Here is a 20,127-nt window from a genome sequence, read left to right as displayed (position 1 = left end):
GCCCATGTATTAACACTTTATTTGACCCAAGTCCACGTTATCAGACTTATTGTTATGATTGAAAGGCATCTGGCTTTAGCGTTTTGTTTACTAAAATCCATCTCCAACTATCGCAAAGAACATATTATATTCACAAATTATATATATGAAGGCCGGAGACGTTTTCAATAAATTGACCTTTCACCGGAATCATCTCAGTGAGATTTATTCTCAGATTCGAGGATTTGTTGAGACGACTATTGTGCCTCTTGAACTCTAGTTTGGTTTTTTTACCGTCACTATAGATAGTTGGGATCAAGCCAATTAATCTTAATTTAGTGGAAACACTTTTTTGATTTCTTTCTTATTTTTTTATTGAAATGCCTACATACAAGCTTTTTTGCACTCATCTAACGTCGCAAACTGATTATCGTTTCCATCGCATCCTCCGTATTCGAACTTTTCGCAACTATTTGTTTTCGAGTCGAAGTAGTACAGGGGAATCCGGGCCCGGCAGGTTCCAATTATAAGAGGCTGCGAGCATACGTCTGTATGTGGGACGGTGGCCAATTTAGTTAGTAAATTTTGTAGAAACACACGTGTAGTACCTTCGTTTCTGGCCACTACCACCGACAAGAAGCAGCAAAGCACAAACAAGAAACTCACGCTTAATTTCATTTTATCTTTAAAAATTAATTACTTTACTAAGAATCTATATCAAAGAATTGAACAGTTCCGAATATGAACCTTTAGAACCTACTAAACACCAAAAGTTATCGAGAAAAAGTAACCCGAACTTGCTTACTGACTACTGTAAGCCACATTGATTGCGCCAACTATCTCTTTGAGTACTTTTATATAATTTATTCTAGATTACGAGGTCAAATGACAGCGCGATTATTATTAACATGAATATCTATAAAATTCCCCGTCCGCGAAGCGAGTATGCATCAGATTTGTATTACTCACATGGAGTTTTGCGGTGCTCATCTTATGCAAATTTCAGTACGAGTTCGCAAACAGTTTTTTGTTATAAAGTAAGTCGCAAGCTTTTATCTTATTTGAATATGCATATATGTTTGTGCATACTGGAGACCAACCAAAATGGAAATATAATATTAAGCTTGGATAATCATTGAGGCACATCGTACACATTGCGATGCTACATGTTTTTCCAAATAAAAGATACTTCCTGTGGACCATGAATTTGAACAGAAGATTCTAGCGGCGAACATTTCGAATACCGTGTTAAGAAAGAGCTTTTAGATGACGCAGTCTTGTAGTTCACCCAGTTATGGTAAGCTTGCTGCAGTAGGTTACTCATCTCGAATGGTGAAATAACTATGAAATTAAGGAATCAATCTTCTTTGATTCGAATAGTATCTTCTTCAGCTTCAGTAGGACTCTGGATCTAAAAAAATCAGGAGACCGATCTGCTGTCCACGTCAAATAAGTTTCCCTGGTTTTCCCGGTTATCATTTTTTTGGAGTTTTCCCTCCGTTGTGTGTTTGGGAATTTTCGGGTCTTCATGAATTTAACGTGGCCAACCTGTAGTGCGCTGTGTTTGCGTAAACCGCATTAGGTATTGTATGCGATGATGATAATATCACTCGTACGTATCATCACCTGAGTGGATTTGAGAAATAACATGTTGACGGTGGGCAGATGACTGACGATATAATCAAGTTCTAAATTGAGCAACATGGGGACGAGGAAATTTGAGACCTAAATTTGTTTGGAATCTTTGGATGAGTCATCCTTGCATCTAAATTTGGAACTAGCTATTAATCTACGGTGAGTTTTGTCTCTGAGATCACTTCTGGCGGTAATCGATAGTCAGGTAGTAATGAAGATTCTGATCTATACTACCACATGCCATTCTAAAGTCAATGAACAACGATTTGTAATATCAGAATTTTTTCCAGCAACTGCTAAACTGAGAATATTTAGTCGTTGTGGATGGTCCGGTTGCTCGTATACAGAGGGAGTGTGGAATGGATGTGCAACGCAAAGGAGGGGATCCCCCATCTTAAACTTCGATGCAAACTTGTGCCGGGTCACCCGTCAGTTATGGCGTCTCAAAGTATTTTTTTTTATATAATCATGGTAAAATTTAAAAATCCAACCCTACCCGAAGAGGGAAAGGTTATTTATTTCGAACCCACTCCCGGAGGAGGTAGGAAAGGTATGAAGGGAGAAGTTGAAGGACCTCTCTATTCAAAACGGTTGAAAAATGACCGCGGTCGCCTTCCCCTTAAAAAGTTACGAGGTTTCAAAAGATACCGGGGTATTTTGATATCGTAACGGTAATATTTGATTTATTAGCCCCACCCCCAAAAATTAAGGAATAAGGGAGATATGTAGAAAGAAGAGGAAAGTCCCTCACTCTCAAGTTCATTAAAGAATTACGGTGGCCACCGCATCTTAAAAAGTTACAGTTTACAGTGTCCCAAAAATGAGCTTGATAATAAGGCAATTGATCGATATTCTACGCAGGGTCGGGATTCTCTTTCTGGTCAAGATGACTAGTTCGGTTTTTTTCCAGCGCAAGACTGAAACCATGAGCGGCCATCCATCCCCTTGCCCGTCGCACCAATATGCCCAGTCTGTTTTGCGCCTGTTCAACAGTGCGTCCGGCAACAAGTGCGCAATCTCGTTTGCATAACGCACCAGGCGCGACTGTTTTGGCATGTCAAGTCTCAACAGACTATCGTAAAAAGCGTTCCAGAGATCCGGCCCTAGGATGGATCCCTGTGCTATTCCCGACCTGATTTCCATCCTCCACCTGTCTTCAAGCGTTTCATAAACCAGGGAGCGGTCTTTCAGGTTATCCCTCAATATCTGTAAGAGATAGCTTAGCACGTGAAATGAATTTCCCAATGTGCTTAACATATCTGTCCAGCTTACGGAATTGAAGGCATTTCTGACATCAAGCATTATGAGGAGCACTAACCGTCGAGATCAACGGCTGTTTGCATCGGCTCGATGGACGGCATCCACGACCTCCATAACACCATCCACCGTGGATCTTCCTGTCCTGAACCCGAACTGCCTTGGGGATAAGTCCTCGGCAGCGAAGTTCCATTTTCCTATGGAGTCTAACTGAGGCATGTTCCATTCAAGTCCGGCATCGTCTCATTCGGCGTCAGGTAAACGCTAAAAAACGTTATCCCGAATCCAAACAAGCCCATTCTTTTGGCTTTGGGCAAAAAAATGAAGTCGAACGTCGTCGCGAACCCAGATGGCAGCAGTACCTGGAGTCGAGATGCCATGAAGCCAGGTCCCTGCTCCGGTATTGCTGGCTAATTAGGAGTAGATCAGCCTTTACCTCCGCAGCGAACTCCGTTAGCAGCTGGTGAGCTATTACAATCCGGTGAATTTTAATTTGTGGAATGCATCCTTTTTAGTTCTTCCCTAAAGATTGGACACCGTCCTGAACCCGCAGTGTGTGCGACGCTCTCAGTGGACGCGCCATGATCCCTACAGGAAACGCAACTTTCGCTTTCATTGCAGGTCTTCGCTTGGTGACCTACCCGACCACATCTGCGGCATGCTATCCCATTGTCAGGTCCTTTGTTGGTGACGTGTGTCCATAGCTCAGCTACCTGTAGCACTTGATGGGGATTATTCGCGTTCATACCCTGCATACTACCCATCCAGTTTTGATTTTCCCCGTATTAACGAGTTTCCTCGCATTTTGCTCGAGGACTTCCACCGCGTCGAGTTTTTGGCATCGAGCATTGACTGAGGTGATTCCAATTCGGGCATTGGCTATCAATGTACATTCACACTTTATGGCTTCCTTCACTTCGACCTTTTCTGTGAGGCAGTCAAGATTTCCGATTTCCAGAGAGCGAATAGGGTCTAGACTAGAAGCGAGAGGGGAGGTGTTGCCCGCAAATAGTTTACATTGGAGTTGAAGATGCGGGACCTCCCACTCCTCTTCAATAACCAGCCTCTCACTTCCAGGGATGGGGTTGAAAATTAAAACTTTTTCGCTGTGAAAGCAACGGGCATACGATTACGTACCATGGATATCCTGCAAAATCAAAGCCATGAGAAGCGGCCCAGATACTCATCGCTTTGTTGGATGGTCTCCAAATCGGTAGAAACGTCTGCCTCTTGATGCGGTAATGATAGTATTGCCACCAGTGGAAGAGATTTAAACACGAGGATATATGTAATTCGCTATCTTTTCACCATGAACATTATAACATTAGTCGTCCCCAAAATGGAAGGATGTAAAACTGCAGCTACATAAAGGTTGAAAAAATTGACACACCTTGAAGTGATGATATGACTTCCAATTCTAATGCAAGCGAAATTTCTCTTCCGACACTTGGTGATGACTACCGCTTTTTTATTTTCCTCCGTAAGTATAAGCCTAGCGCTAGTCAAACGAGCCTTAACAGCACCGATTATTTCGCCTGAGTACAACTCAGCACCTTCGAGAAGCTTTGTAACCACAACCTTGATGGAGGTGCTGGTGCATGCCATCGCGAAGTTTCCAAACATGAGGCACATGAGACACCTCTTATTGGAGATAACAATTGCCGATGGGGGGATTTGTACATATGCTTTCCTCTTCCCGTTCTCGTGATTGACCTTGGTTTATACAATATTTTTCCTTCCCTTAGGTTTCGCTTTCGGTTACCGGCGATCGTACTTGGAGCATAGGTGTACTTTTTGTTCTACCTTCATCCAGATCGAGCAGGCGGTGCGAGATCTTGTGCTGCACATTAGTGAAGACAAGACAAAGTATATGATGGTAACGTCAGCACCAAAAACCAACTAACCAACAACGTCAAACCGCACTGGTCAAACGGGAAGACTAAAGATAGGAGACTACAATTTTGAGACCGTTGATAATTTCTCCTATCTAGGGTGGAAAATCACAACGGATAACATCTACGACGATGAAATCCACGCACGGTTGTTGGCAGCCAACAGAGCCTATTTCAGCTCACAAAAACTGTTCCGCTCGAAACGTCTCCCCATAGGGTCAAAGCTCTCACTGTACAAGTCAATGGTCTTGCCAGTCCTCCTCATGTATTCCTTGGAGGCTTGGGTTCTTAGCAAGAACTCTTGACCGCGTTCGAGAGAAGAATCCTCCGAAGAATTTTTGGCCCCCTACATAAGGATGGACGATTCCATAGCCTACATAACGACGAAATCTACGAGCGATACCATGACCGTCTGGTTGTGGATAAAATCCGGCTCAATAGGTTACGGTGGGCGGATCACTTAATCCGTATGGATGAGGATGATCCAGCCCGGAAAGTCTATAAGGGCAATATCTATGGTAGAAAAAGAAGACGAGGCAGACCCTGTCTGGGCTGGAGCGATGGCGTAGGTCAGGGCGCCAGACAGCTTTTAGGGATATCGAATTGGTGGACCTCGGCGCAAAACCGGGATGTGTGGAGTTTCTTATTAAGGCAGGCGTAGACCGGGTATCGATTGTTGCGCCGTCGATGATGATGATGAAAGTTATTGTTGCATCTGCAGATTTCGTCATTTACTAGCGTTTCGTCTTTCTGTAGATCTTGTCAACGATACGTCGTTTCACTTAGAAGCAGGCAACACTCCTGATGTTGATCACATGCAGGGTTTGTTTCATCGATGGTTTGCCAATACTCTTTGTCAAACCATTCCTTTTACGTTGAAGTTCGTGTCCGATGGCTTTCTTTGCAACTGTCTTTATTGCGTCTTTTAGCTGACTCCACTTCACGGTAATGGTATCGGTTTCCGGTGTCAGTTCTGCGTCTGCAGGGTTTGTTCTTCAATGTTCCGATATATTTCGATTCAATTTTTCCGTTTTGGAGCTTTTCTGTATCAAACCTTATAACTGGGGTAAGCCAGCTACTTCCATCATTTGCTATCCGACATCGATATCTTGCCTTGAGGAGATAGTGGTATAAACACAGATGCTGCTTGTTTTTTCAGTGATTAGTCTGATTGAACGTTGTCCCATTTGATGAAGCCCACATTCTCTTGTGAATCCCGTGCCGGGGAAAAAAGGTCAATGAAATTACCATGTTTCTACTGTTATCGAATTATGTATATGTACCTGCTTTCGTTCTCGTTAGTTATATCTGGGGGGTTATGGATCTCAGTAGTTCCACGGTGAACCAGTCCTTTTCAAATTTTTGCGTCGAATCTCCACATCGTTCGGGGGTATTGATTTAAATACTGATGTAAGGCGGCTATAGAAATCATCTTTTGCTGACTTATCTTTGTCTCCTGTTGGAGCAGTTAATTTAGATTTTCTTTTCCTTTTTAAACTTAGTTGAATTTGAGAGTCGAATTCCTCCCTACTTAAGAATTTATTGGATCTATGCGATAGGTGTTCTAGGAACCCGAATTCTTACAGATGGAACGAACGATCCAGGTTCTAAACTCGTTGTGCTTTTTCAGCCCCGCTGTATTTTCGATGCGATCTGAGGGGTTGTGTCGGGTTGCAAGACATACTCTGAATAGGTTGTCTGCCTGTCATACAGCTCCCGACCTTAAAGATTACCTTCAACCCTCTCGTCTGCTGCTTTGTACTGTCCAGGAGTTATCAACACGGATTTGCGAGTAGACTTTGGATGATTGTAGGTATTAAATCACTTCGCATTACCTAGAGAGAGTTCGGAAACAGGAGATAGTGGTTGAATGCAAGGACCTAGATGAGGTCACCTCATGGGAGGACATCTGTGCTGCGCTAAAGCAACAGTTCAACCTTAGCGATATAGGCCAGAGTGCCATAAAAAGGATGAAGAAGGCATATGGCGGCACACAGACCGCTATTATTAGTTTGCCGGCGGAATCAGTTATTAAGTTAATTACCGCGGCCAGGGTAAGAGTAGGTTGGATCGTGTGCAGGCTCAGGGAGCAAATATCTCTAAAGAGATGCTTCAGATGCCTCGATTTCGGCCATTTTCCGGCAGCATGCACTGCCAGCATGATAGGTCGAGGAATTGCAGGAAGTGTGTGGAAGAGGGCCACCTCATCAAAGATTGCACCGGAGATCCACGGTGTATGCTATGTAGTGGGAAAGAGGGCGTGGACGACCGGCATGTTGCGGGAAGCAGCAGATGTCCGGTATATAGGAGGGAGCTGAACCGCGCAGGCAAATGAGATTGATACAAATCAATCACAATCACTGTGAGGCGGCTCAGGACCTGCTCTCGCAAACCATTCGAGAGTCGAATGTCGATGTCGCGGTTATTTGCGAGCCGTACAGAAACCACGGCGGTGCGATTTGGGCGGTGGATGCGTCTGGCAACGCCGCAATTTGGGCGTGCGGAAGACAGGCCATTCAGGAAGTCATGGCCCCCCGGCAGCCGGTTTTATAAGGGCGAAGGTCAACGGTGTCCATATTTCCAGCTGCTACGCTCCTCCTAGTGCAACCTTAGCATAATATGAGGAGATGTTAGACAGTCTGGTGTTGGACGCTAGAGACCGCAGCCCTAAAATCATTGCGGGCAATTTCAACGCGTGGGCCCTGGAGTGGGGAAGCCGATTGACGAACACCAGAGGTCAAATTCTGTTGGAGTCATTTGCGGAGCTGGACATCGTGCTGGCCAACGTTGGATGCGTGCTCACTTTCGAGGAAGAGGGTCGGGTTCGATCGTTGACCTGACATTTGTTAGTACTTCACTGGTGAGGGAGATGGCTTGGCAAGTGAGTGAGCACAACACCCACAGTGACCACCAGGTCATTTTCCTCCATATTGGGAACCGGTGAACCAGTCAACGACGCTCTGGAGGTGGAAAGGCTAAGGCGGTTGGCTGGTCTATCGGAGCTTTCGACGAGGAGACATTCCTGGCCGCATTGGAGGGAGCCCATGATCCGGATGGAACAGCGGTGGAAAGGGTCACGCAGCTGTTCCAGCAGTTGTAATGAAGAAGATCCGCGGGCAAAAATCACCTCAAGTGACATGCCCACGGCTCTTGTTGCAAATAATTACAACTCTTTTCCCGCAGCAGGAGCAGGACGAAAGAGAACCCCAACTGGCAGCTCAGCAGGACGTCTTCTCGATCCCCGATGTCACCGAAGAGGAACTTTGGGAAATCTGCAGACGTATTGGGGACGCAAGGCTCCGGGATTGGACGGAATTCCGAACAGGGCTCTGAAGGTGGCGGTCAAGGCCAGACCAAGGTGGTTCGCAAGCACATTCAAATCGTGCATGGCGGAAGGAGTGTTTCCCGCCCAATCGAAGAGGCAGAAGCTGGTGTTGCTACCGAAGCCCCGAAAACCACCCGGCGTGCCCTCTGTCTCTTAGACACCATGGGGAAGATGTTGGAGAGGGTGATATACAACAGGCTGCTTCTGTTCATCGAGCTTGTGGGTGGTCTTTCAGAGCGGCAATATGGGTTTCGGCGAGCCCGTTCTACGGTCGATGCAGTAGCAAAGGTCGTGGAATTGGCTCGAAATGCAATGGCCATGGGCAAATGCTGTGCTCTGGTGACGCTGGACGTCAAAAATGCTTTTAACTCAGCCAACTGGGGCTGGATTAAGGGCGCTTTGGCCAAACTGGGTGTTCCTAGCTACTTGGCTCGGCTCATCGACAGCTACTTTTCGGGCAGACTTCTCTGGTACGAGACGGACGACGAGCCGAAGGAGTACATTGTGGCAGCAGGTGTGCCTCAAGGTTCTGTATTGGGACCACTGCTGTGGAATATAATGTACGATGGAGTGCTTGGCCTTCGCGTGCCGGAGGAGACAACGCTGATTGGTTTTGCGGACGACCTGGCGGTAGTTGCAATTGCAAAGCATCCCGAGGACGTGGAGCTTTTGCAAATGAAGCCATTCATACCATCAAGTCATGGTTACGAATGGCCAAGCTGGACCTGGCGGACGAAAAGACGGAGGCGGTCCTCATTACCAACAAGAAGAACAACACGGTTACCATGCGGGTTGGTAATCGTGAGGTCGTCTCAAAATCGGTTGTCAAATACCTGGGGGTGATGATCGATGCCAAGCTGAGTTTCAAGGGACACTTGGATTATGCGCGCGAGAAGGCAGCAAATGCCAACTCATCCCTTGCAAGGATGATGCCTAACGTAGGAGGGCCGAAGTATAGTCGCAGGCTACTCATCGCGGGAGTGGTGAGGTCGATCCTGCTATACGCGGCCCCTGTCTGGGCGGGAGCGTTGAACCACGCTGTCAACCGGAGGAAGATAAGTTCGGCATACCGGCCAATTGCGCTAAGGGTGTGCAGCGCATTTAGGACGGCGTCGACGGAGGCAGTGTGTGTCATCGCAGGAATGATCCCTATAGATCTTCTAGCGAGCGAGGCACACTGGCTTTACGAAAAACGGAGGGCAAATCCAGTCGAGGTGAATGCGGATTTCCGAAAAGCCATCAGGAGAGAGTTGTGTGGCAAGTGGCAACAACGATGGGATAACTCCGACAAGGGCCGGGGGACCCATACATTGATCCCGTGTATCGAGAAATGGGTCAACCGAAAGCACGGAGAATTTAATTACCACCCGACACAGTTGCTTACAGGACACGGTGGCTATAGGAAGTACTTGCATCGCTTCGAGTTGGACAAGTCTCCCAACTGTCCCGAATGCGGTGCTACACCCGAGGACCCGGAGCACGTTATGTTCCATTGTCCCAGATTTCTGCAGCAGAAAAGGAGGTTGAACAGCATCTTAGGGGCGGACATCGAGCCCTCGAACCTGGTGGAAGAGATGCTGAAGTCGGACGAAAACTGGATGGCGGTAAATAAGGCAGTAGCCGTGGTGCAGACAAAACTCCTGGAGTTGGATCGAGCTCGGAAGGCGGCGCCACGGAGCGAGTATAGCGAACCAGAGCCTCCCACGCGAATTAATACTTCACGGTGGTTCCGCGGGGAGGGGCGGAAGAGTGGGGGTGGTTTTAGTGGATGCGAATCCCACACACTGCTGTAACCTGGCGTAGCAGCGTCTTTCTAAGATTTCCACCTCCATCCATTAAAAAAAAAAGATATTTGTTAAGGATGGCAGTTTCCACCCCCCGCCCCCCCCCTGTCACATATTACTTTTTCAACTACTCATATACCTTTGTAGGTTTAATGAGTTATGATTTATGTTCTCTATAATTTAGTTGTTAATAATCAGTGAAATATACGCTACCAATTTACCGTCAAATTGTCAAATTGCGCGTCTCTGTGTATTTATTTTTGTATTAATGCACATGTCACGCCCACATTGTTTCGTTTTTTGTTGTACGCACTATTATTGCATTTACTATTATTTACTAAAATTTAAACCGCACATTAATGTCTTTGTTGCTTTTTCTATTTTCTGTTTTTACACCCTTGAGTAACCAGAAAGTGTGACTTAACTCTTTTGTGCTCAAATCACACCTCGTCTACGGTTCAGTCAATAACGAAATTATAATATTTAGGACTTGCAAGGCCTTCGTATTTATTTTTCCTATCTTCGACGGTCTATTTAGGTTTTCTTTTATGATAAAATGAGCCCACAATTTGGAGCACAATAATAACATAATCAAATGTTCTGGTAGTATCACTAGACAAGTTGGGAAAATTCAGACATTTATAGTTAGTAACTACATCGTGTGGGCCATTCACTTTTAGAATTTCGTCAGTGCAGTTTCAGTTGTTCTAATTTCCCTAGAAATTCCAACGAAGGAATTATGAAAGCGGTTTTGCTTATTTTCCTTATTTGCGCGGGTGCATTTTTAAACGAAGCCAAAAATAATGGTTTGTGAAATTCGATATTGTCCCGAAAATAGAAAATTTATGCTAGAATTTGTCTTCCTGAACAGAAATTTGTTGGCTACCTCAGCAAAGTGGATTCTGCAGGATGAGGCAATTAAGCTACTTTTTCGATAATTCGACTCAAACATGCCAATCCTTCGTTTACGGTGGTTGTGGTGGCAATCGGAATCGCTTCCATACAGAAGCTGAGTGTATAGAAACATGCGTTTAAGTGTCACTGCCGATCAATTGAAGTGTTTTTTTTTTTTGGATTTTTTATATTTTGGCACTATTTTTGTACTTATCAGTGTAAGTTTTTAAAAAAATGAAAATAAAAACATCAAAAAGAATCACATTCGAAACCATTCCATTCCATGCTACATTAATATCAGTCACAATGACCACGCCCTCAACTTTGCCTCCATTTAGCCTGGCTACACACACGTTTATACGTATAAGGTTGCCAACATTTTTGTGGGGTAGAGGGCATCAACCACACCTCAACACCATTGTCGACGGTTCTCCGTGACGTTCCTTTCAGGGCCTTTCAAGAAGAATGCGCTCTTCCTCCGCTATTCTGTCCCATGTAGGTCAAGGGTGGTATGACTATTTCTTTTTCAGTGGATGATCTTCTGCTTCTCTGCTACTTACGATCTACGTCTCTCGGTCTAGACAGCATGAAGCATGTCATCGGTAACCAGAAGGAAACGTGTCAATCACAGAGTGTAACTGTGGAGGACTTCACTTTGGTCTTCAAATTTTTCTGAGATTTTAGCTCCATGTAGCAAGTGATATTCTACGTCGTCCTATGTCCCTCCGATAATATTGTGTGGTTTCTTCGCAATGCTCCTCCTACGTAGAGCACTCAAAATACGCTCACTACCTGACTCTGCCGATAGCCTTCTCGAAATTGATGAAAAGAAGGAGGAGTGACGATCCAAAACCCGTAAAATGAACTGAAGGATATTAATGCAGCCGGTGCAAGACGGTGAAGCTTTCTCCCTGTTGTTCAGGCTGTCCCAACTTCCTTCCTATCCCAGGGCTATTCTGCCTATGATTTTTGTGATAGCAGGAAACACACGAATACCTTCCCGTATTCTTTAGGTCATCGCCCTCTTACATTCTCTGGGAAAGATCTCAGATTCCTAGGATTTGCGAATGAGTGAAAGTAGCAACTGTGCAGAAATTGCAAGGACTGCAAGTTATAGTTTCGCATGAAGACCGTCTGTTTATGTGGACTCTTAACGAGTAAAAGATTCATTCTTATGCTGATAGAATTAACAAGCATCTTAGACGGAATTAGGTGGAATGATACATAGCTTCGATGCGATTATACAAGTTTATGACATTTTGAATTGTCTATTCTACACAAAATCGATTAGCTTTTCCCGATAAACATTAGCAGACAAGTCTTCACACGTCATGAGGTCGGTACTGCCAATAAGTAGGAGAAAAAGGACGAGGCCAAATACCACGATTATTACTGAATACAATAACAAATGCCAGAGGAAGCAGCAAAAAAATAGTACACGGTTGTTAAACTTAATTGAGCTCATGATCAATCAAGCTAGTAAAAGGAGTAAGATTCGAAAGGTTGCGGAAATCGAGAAAATAAGGCAGCAATGGCTGTTCAAAATTGTAGACCCGTCGAAGTCCTTCAGTGAGGTGGCCATACTTCACTTACAGGTGCCGATGATGGGTAGTATTTTCACTATTGACAAATTGTCGGAAAGACCATTGAGACCATTCTTCTCTTAGTTCTCCTTTGATTTTGCCAATTTTATGCATCGAAAATGCCAAGCGAAGATGAAGCTTAGAATATGCCCCTATGGTTCGTAAGAGACCGCCTAAGGTCAGCATTATCAAGGACAAGCTCGTCAAATGTATGCGCCTCCACAACTCTTTGATATATTTAGATTCTTGTTAATGGAGATTACCTGGATTCACTGGCAAAAGGGGTGGGGCTAGGATGTCTAAAGATTAATCCTTCTGATCCTGTAAATTCATTGATGATTACTAGCGAAATGTTGTAGGAAATGAAAATTGGACGCATGCAAAAACTTAGTAATCTGGCCGCATATAGAGAACCAAATGGCCTTGAACTCTCAATAGATTGTGATGCGGTGGACATATTTGTTGGCGAATAGTAAATGTAATCCCAAAGGGGGAGAAGCTATTTGATTTTACCACTTCAGCTAGTCTGATGACAGCAAGTGTAGAGTACAAATCTGCATTTGTGATGCTAAGAAGAAAGGAGGTAATTGAGCTAACAATTTCCAGTTCAAAGTTGTTAGAGTTGATTAAAGATTATCGGGCGCTAGACGAAGTCTCAAAGCTCAGTCTGACCATTGCAGGCTAGGATACTATAATGCAAAGACGAATTCCTAGAGAAACGGATTAGAAAAGTTGAAAGAACTTCTTGGCAACAAAGTGGGGCTGCTTAAGCGAATCATCACTCCTTTGGCGATTGAAAGCTTTGAATCACAAGATCTATAGTGCTTTGAAGAGGCTAGTCCTATTAACCGCGGCGGTAAAACGGTTCCCTAGTGGGACCAGGAAGCGATAAGAACGAAGACAAGTTAAACTTCCAAAACTCACAGCGTGAACGTAACCTTTGAAGCGGGCTCTTTTAGAGCACATTGCGAGTAACTGCAGAGTGAAAGAGAGACTTCAAGATTGTGCAGGGTCCTGAAAAGATATGAATCGGCCAAGTGGAATTGAGAGTGTCTTGGAAGTAAGCCATGCCGGAGAACACGAGGCGAGGGAGAGAATTAGTTTCTGTAAGTCTTTCAAAACGAAGGTATTGAAAGTGGAATCGAAATACTGCGAGATTAGTGGTTACCAATAAAAATGCGAGAGTTGCTATAATGTTCTTTGAACACTTCAAATGACATCTGTCTAGCGATGCTAAAGGAGGGTTTAGAGCACTTAAAGCGACTTCTGAGAAACATTTCTCCAGCAAGTTTTGCCCTGGGCTACGTGCCTATTTCTTGGCAACATAAGGTTAAGTTAGCCTTCAAAGGAGTTCAGACAAATAAGCTTATCATCACTCTCGCGGAGAAAAAACCGGAATCTAAAGCGAAGATTGCGATGGGTACTGTGGTATGACCGTCCACGCCAAATGTTTTGTAATTCCTTCTGCCATGGTAGATATTCGCGCTAAATTCTCCCCGAAATTAATCTATCGCTGCAACCCCTGCTGCGGTACTACGCTATCACGGCGACTTTAGCGTCCATTCAATCTGCAGTTTCAAAATCACAATAAATAGTTCGCTGACTGCCTTTGCCTATGTCCTGTTGGCAACTGCTACCAACAATATTGGCGCCATACCTCCGGCTCTATCCGGCGTGGACTGTTCCAGTACATCGATAAAAGATCGTACCAGTCCGACGACGACTGAAAGCCAACTTAAAAATTGCCCTCGATCGATTGTCCTACAGTTGCTGCATTATCGCCACTGCATGCTTTCTCCTGCCCATCATCAACGCTCGTCACCGCTGAACTGCAATCCTTTCCGTTCTCGTGTCGCCCGAGCGGCCCCCAGCTGTACGCCTCGCCGCCGAAACAACTGTTCGTGTCGAGGCTAGCTTACTCCACCACTTCCGACGAAATTCTGGCCTATATCAAAGTAAAGCCAACTCAACTTCGCCATGGCTCTCCTGACCGATTGATAGCTTCTTTCAAAGAGGCGTATCTCCATGACTTCGATGCTGTCTTCCAATCTTCTTTTTGGCCACAGAGGGTCTGATGCTGACAAATGTACACTGTTTTATCAAAATGTAAGAGGTCTAAGGACCAAGCTGTCGGATTTCAAACTGTCTGCCTTAACACTCCAACATCACGTCATCTGCATTTCTGAACCCTGGTTGAATGACAGGATTTTAGATTCCGAGCTCGTCGAAGATTACTTTGCCCTTCGTTGTAACAGATGTTGCGCTTGGCAAGACAACCATGCTGAAATCATCTTTTCCTCCTTCTCCACCTACGATTCTGTCAACATACGAGACGTTCCGCCAAACGTATGCCCCTTTATCGTATTCTATATTTTATATATATGTTTTTCCTGCTTTTCCCTTCTTTACTCCTTTCTCTGTATAAGGCTTTCTTCGACAGATTATCAAAAGTCCTAATCGTTTTGTTCCCCTCACTTCCTTTCATCCTCTAAGGCGACTTTAACCTTCCTATACTCTCTTGCCCTATTACTCCTGTCTCCCTTTCCTCCTTAATAAACGCGCACCCACCCCTCTTTTCCTTTATCCACTTTCATGTACCAGCTCCCGCGATGACTTCCCGAGACGCCCGCACTCGTCCTCTACTGTCCTGCGCCAAGTGCCCTTGGGGTGGCCCACTCGTCAGCCATCTTGGGAAAGCGGATTCCACTGCATGGCATAGCCAGCAATACATTTGTCGCTCCTCATTCTTGTGTGATCTATTCACTACCACTTTTGTTCCCGGTCACATTGCACACGAATGCCAAGCCTGTACGCCGACAAAGTTGTTCGTTTAATATATTGTCAACCCGGCGTACTTCGATGATACGAGCGAGACAGGTATTGACGTTCATTTTCCATATGCTACTCCCATGTAATAGCACATTTCGGTTCAGTGCCACCGTGGTGGGAAGAGACCACGCTTCCTAGATATACAAATTGATCGACGTTTTCGATGGTCTGCCAATTTTTTAGTTTTGTTGGAGTTGATTTTCATTCCAACTCAACTTGCCTCTCGTTGCAAATCCAGAGCCATTTGGCCAAGGTTCATAACCAGGTGAGAGAGCAAACAGATATCATCATAAGGCAACATCACCGATAACAACAAGAAATAATATGGGTGACGGGATGCAACCCTGGCTCACTTCGCTTTGGAGCTCAAAATCCTCCGAGATTTTACCTCGGTGCAGCGCGTTACCTTTGAGTCATCATATGTCGCTCTGATAATAGCTATTAGATTTTCCGAAATGCCCCTCCTACGTAGAGCACTCCAGATATACTCCCTGTTCACATTATCGAAAGTTTTCTCGAAATCGATGAAGACCATTGCAGCGAAGATCTAAATTCCACGTACTGTTCCAAAATGAGTGTTGATGTGATAAATGCAGCGGAATCCGAAGCGGAAACCATCCTGCTCTCTGTCGATCAAACTTTCGAGCTGTTCTTTGATCCATTCCAGAATTATTTCAGCTATTATCCTTGCGGCGCAGGAGGAGCACACAGATATAGCTCTAATTATCACACTCAAAATGGGTGCCCCTGTTTTTGGAATCGTTAAGATCCATCATCCCTTTCTTCCACTCTCTGGGAAAGGTCCCAGATTCCAAAGATTTCCATACGAGTGGAAGTAGCAGATCTACACTATCTGCAGGTGCGGGGGAGACTGTCAAGTTCAGCGGCTTTACTCCGTTTGAGTGCATTGATGGTCCAAATTCTCTTCTGCTTCTGTTGGTCATTTCATGCACAAGAGAAGGAACCTCACCGGATGTAACACGGTTAAGAAGCACGGTGAAGTGTTCTTTGCACCTATCCAGTTATTCATCATCATGGATGAGAAGTCGACCGTTCACGTTCTTCGCAGGACCATCAAAAGATTTGCGACCACATGCAAGCTCTTTCGTGATGCAGTATGCAGTTCTGAAATTATTGCGACCTGCGGCAACTTACGCTTCCCTGACGAACGCAATAGCAAATTCTCTCTTGTCACGCCGTACACTGCGCTGAGCTACACCCGCAATCACTCGTAGGAGTCAGAAGAGCCTTCAATCCCTTCCGTTCATCGATCCACTTCCACGACTCCGTAGCCAGCCCGTTCTTGACGATCTGTGCAGCACCCGAGAAAACAACATTTTTGATGGCGGGCCATTGTTGTTTTTAGGCGCATTACTCAGTAGATTTGCCCCTTGATCAGCAGAACGGATAGATAAAGATACCAGAGTTCCATACGACCAGCATTTTCACTGCAATGTGAACTATCTACGTATGATCCTGGATCAGAAATTTATTGGATACTAAGCATAGAACTGTAAGTTAATAAAGCCGGCATAGCTGTCTATTTATGGAAAAATAGGGCGTCGTCCGAAAATCATTCTATAGATGTAAGCAACCGTAGTTTGGCGATCGTTGCCTACAGTCTGGTTGCGTGGGGGTCTTCGCTAAGCAAGGAATGTAATAAGGCCAAACTAAATGAATTCATGCCACCGGAGGTCCAAAAAGTATTAAGGTTATCTAGTTTGGTCCTGCTGCTCTATTCATTTGACCTTCATTGTAATTCATTGTATCGAGCAGTTAGTTATACAGGCCCCGAAATGTCAGATCTAGATTAGAAGCTAGTTTTCTTGGTTACGTACAATAGAGGTATACTAGCATTTTCCAAATAGCCATGCCAAGCCAGTTATACTAATGAGTTAGTACAGGGGAACAAGCTAGACGGTTCGTTTAGAATCTGTTTTCTCTAGTACCCCTGATTGCGAATGCAGTCTGGAACCCGCAGTTGTTCGGCTTCAACTGATAAGGTTCATCACATTACCCCAGTATCAATGAAGCTTCGTGATATGTCGTATGCAGGATACCGATGACTGTATACGAGTGGTGTTATGTCTGCAGTCCAGGATAATTTTTTGTTGATTCGCTTGAATACAAGGAATGTGTTCGAAATATCTAAGTAAAAGACATTGCTATTGGTGGTCGCTCTGATTTGTAAATATCTGTGACCAAAAAAGATAATTCTACTTCTATAATATGCGCTTGATTTAGATATATAATTTGGAACTTTTTCCTGAACATGCATGAGCTGACCCAGGGCGCAAAAATGTTCGAGAATTGCAAATTATTATATTTAGACATGTCCCGATTGTCAGCGGTGCAACTAATTTGCTTCTATTCTATTGTAACATAGAAAGATTATCATCGAGCCCAAGCGGGTAAATTGTTTTTAATTCGATTACGGAAATTCGATTTCTTCTACGACAGCAATTTTTTCTCCTAATTTGATAATCAAGCCCATTAAAAAAAGCGATTTCTGAGTGACAACCGTGACCTCGCTGTCGCTGTCGCTGATTATTTTTATTTAATAAAAACCTCATTTATTTTCGGTATAAAAAGCATGTAATCGGTTTACGAAATTCAGTGTTATTTTCAATAACTAGACCATTACCAAATTTTAGTTAGAATTCAAAGCCATCTGTGTTGCAATGAGGTTTATGCTCGCAGTTTTTGTTCTTATCAGCCTTTTTGCTGCCATTCTAGCGGCTGGCAATCCAGGTGAGTACTGTCAGGGGGGTAGTTATGAAATGGTGCAATTATGCTATTATTTTCTTTTCCCAATAGTTTGTTCGCTGCCAAAAGATGTAGGACCATGCCGGGCCGGAAAACCTAGGTTTTTCTATAACACAGCGACAAAACAGTGTGAACGCTTCATGTACGGTGGATGCCAGGGAAATGAAAATAACTTTGAAACAATTGATGCTTGCAAGGCGGCTTGTTCAAATTAATTCAAGGAAAATGCGGAAAATGAAAGGAAAAAACAAATAAAAATATGTTGAAAATCAGCTAATTTTTGTTTATTACTAATTGGTTAAATCAAGTTTAATTCAGCTCGAAATCGAGTATTGTGGTTGATGCTTAAATCTTTTATTGGCTTTTTTATTAGGTTCACGGAGATCTTCAGCCTTGGGGATACATAATCGATGTCATTGTTTATCTGTTTACGTTTATTAATCTGAAGTACTATTTTGTTTGGGTAAATGTAGTGGTTGGGACTATATTGTGTAAAAGTGAAGAAGTGGCATTGAATCTGCTAGACTGATTGGCAAATATTTATTCTCCATCAATATTTTTGTTGTGTTGTATTGTTTTTCAACAAAAGCTGAAAATGTAAATACAAGAGTGAAGCATCTGTGGTTGTTTACAAATAGATATTATTCTAGTAATCAACGTTTATTCCGAGCTAAGTGTAAGAAATTCAAATGAAGGACGAACTGAAGCAACATGCATCTTATTGGTAACAATCTAATCTTACTTCAAAATGCGAGCTACCATGTGAACACCTTTTCTCGTAGTTAAACTTGCAATCAATGTAATGATTATCTCAACAGCTGAAGCTTTGGAAGAGTCTTCATGAACACCCCTACGAACTGCTTTTTCGGGACAATGACAATTGCAATTGCTCAACTGCCAAAAAAAATGGAAATAGACAAGGGAGGGGGAGCTAATTCTCAGGTTCTGTCATCCCAGCGCAAATTAATTATGACTTCATCAACCGGTCAACTGTTGTTGATCTCTCATACCAGCTAGTCTCACTCATTCAATTATCGACCATAATTACCACCTTTCCGGTGGTGGGTAGGGTTGACAACCCTATACGCAAAACAACTTGTTACGAAGCCACAACAGGAGCCTCGGATTGGACGGATAACACAACGACGAAACCGGCAACGACAAAAGAATAACGATTTGCGCATTTTCTCACGGAACGTGCGCTCCCTGTATGGAGATGGAGCTGGCAAGCAGCTAGCCAACACCCTGTCCCGATATAGGGCTGATGTAACAGCGGTGCAGGAGATCCATTGAACAGGGAGGTTTCCTGGAGAAGAGCCACTACACCATGTATTATAGTGGCCATCCAGCAAATTATATACTCGGAGTAGGTTTCTTAGTCAGCCAAAAAATGGAACCTGCTTTTATCGGCTTTGAAACCATAAGCTAAGGGTTATGCACTCTGCGCTTGCGAGGCAAATTTAGAAATATAAACCTCTTAAACATTCACGCTTCTACAGAGGAGACTGCAGAGTCGAAGAGGGATACCTTATATGTATTAGGCAGCAAAGTAGGGACAGAGCCCTTATTCAGGTGATTCGTGGGCCCCCATAGCTTACATAAGGATACCAATGATAACGGACTGCGGATTATTCAATTAGCAGTGCCAAATGGTTGTTGGAAGTATCGGATTTGCGCGGAAAGCGGTCCACAAACAAATGTGGGCCTCTCCAGACGGGACCACTTTCAATCAAATTGACCACGCGTTGATTGAACCTGCCACCTCTCAGCCTTGATGAAAGTCAGAATGTATAGGGGGACCAATATACACTCGGATCACTATCTCGTTGGCATGGTGCTCCCAGCTCGAATGATAGCATCACCTGGAATCCCCTTTGACGATTAGGTGAGAGTTAACAATGAAGCCATCGACAACTCTCCGTAACTCCTATGTATATACCTGGAGAGAGTAATCATTGATACGGCCACAAATTTACTTGGCCTCAGTCGCAAAAGTTGTCGGAGAGGCTGGTGATAATGAATGGAAGCTAAAAATGGAGCGAAAGAATTCGGGCACGTGCGGAACTCCGTGGAGCCTGGAAGCGGCTTCGCAGACGGAAAAAGGGAAGGCAGAGAGAACCAATAGGTCTGTGAACTAGAAAAGCACAGGGAGTAACGGCACCAGGTGCGAAAGTTTTACCAAC

At 44.2% G+C, this 20,127-nt stretch overlaps 3 protein-coding genes across 3 annotated transcripts; 2 read left to right on the top strand and 1 right to left on the bottom strand.

Annotated features, from left to right (window-relative positions):
- Positions 1-327: 327 nt before the first annotated feature.
- On the bottom strand, positions 328-927 carry LOC119659360 (PI-actitoxin-Aeq3c-like). The gene is made up of 2 exons (XM_038067415.1): positions 588-927; positions 328-527 (listed from the first exon to the last, which is right to left on the bottom strand). Exons 1-2 carry the CDS (start codon positions 655-657, stop codon positions 364-366), a joined length of 234 nt encoding a protein of 77 aa, XP_037923343.1. The 5' UTR covers positions 658-927; the 3' UTR covers positions 328-363.
- Positions 928-10,478: 9,551 nt separating this feature from the next.
- On the top strand, positions 10,479-11,040 carry LOC119658769 (PI-actitoxin-Axm2b-like). The gene is made up of 2 exons (XM_038066469.1): positions 10,479-10,678; positions 10,744-11,040. Exons 1-2 carry the CDS (start codon positions 10,612-10,614, stop codon positions 10,905-10,907), a joined length of 231 nt encoding a protein of 76 aa, XP_037922397.1. The 5' UTR covers positions 10,479-10,611; the 3' UTR covers positions 10,908-11,040.
- A 6,728-nt stretch (positions 11,041-17,768) lies between these two features.
- LOC119658761 (hemolymph trypsin inhibitor B-like) lies at positions 17,769-18,216 on the top strand. The gene is made up of 2 exons (XM_038066458.1): positions 17,769-17,929; positions 17,996-18,216. Exons 1-2 carry the CDS (start codon positions 17,860-17,862, stop codon positions 18,157-18,159), a joined length of 234 nt encoding a protein of 77 aa, XP_037922386.1. The 5' UTR covers positions 17,769-17,859; the 3' UTR covers positions 18,160-18,216.
- The last annotated feature ends 1,911 nt before the right edge of the window (positions 18,217-20,127 follow it).

Source organism: Hermetia illucens, chromosome 1, assembly GCF_905115235.1.
Source record: "Hermetia illucens chromosome 1, iHerIll2.2.curated.20191125, whole genome shotgun sequence".
NCBI lineage: Eukaryota > Metazoa > Arthropoda > Insecta > Diptera > Stratiomyidae > Hermetia > Hermetia illucens.
The sequence above is the reverse complement of the archived record's forward strand: the minus strand, read 5'-3'. Positions and strand labels throughout refer to the sequence as shown.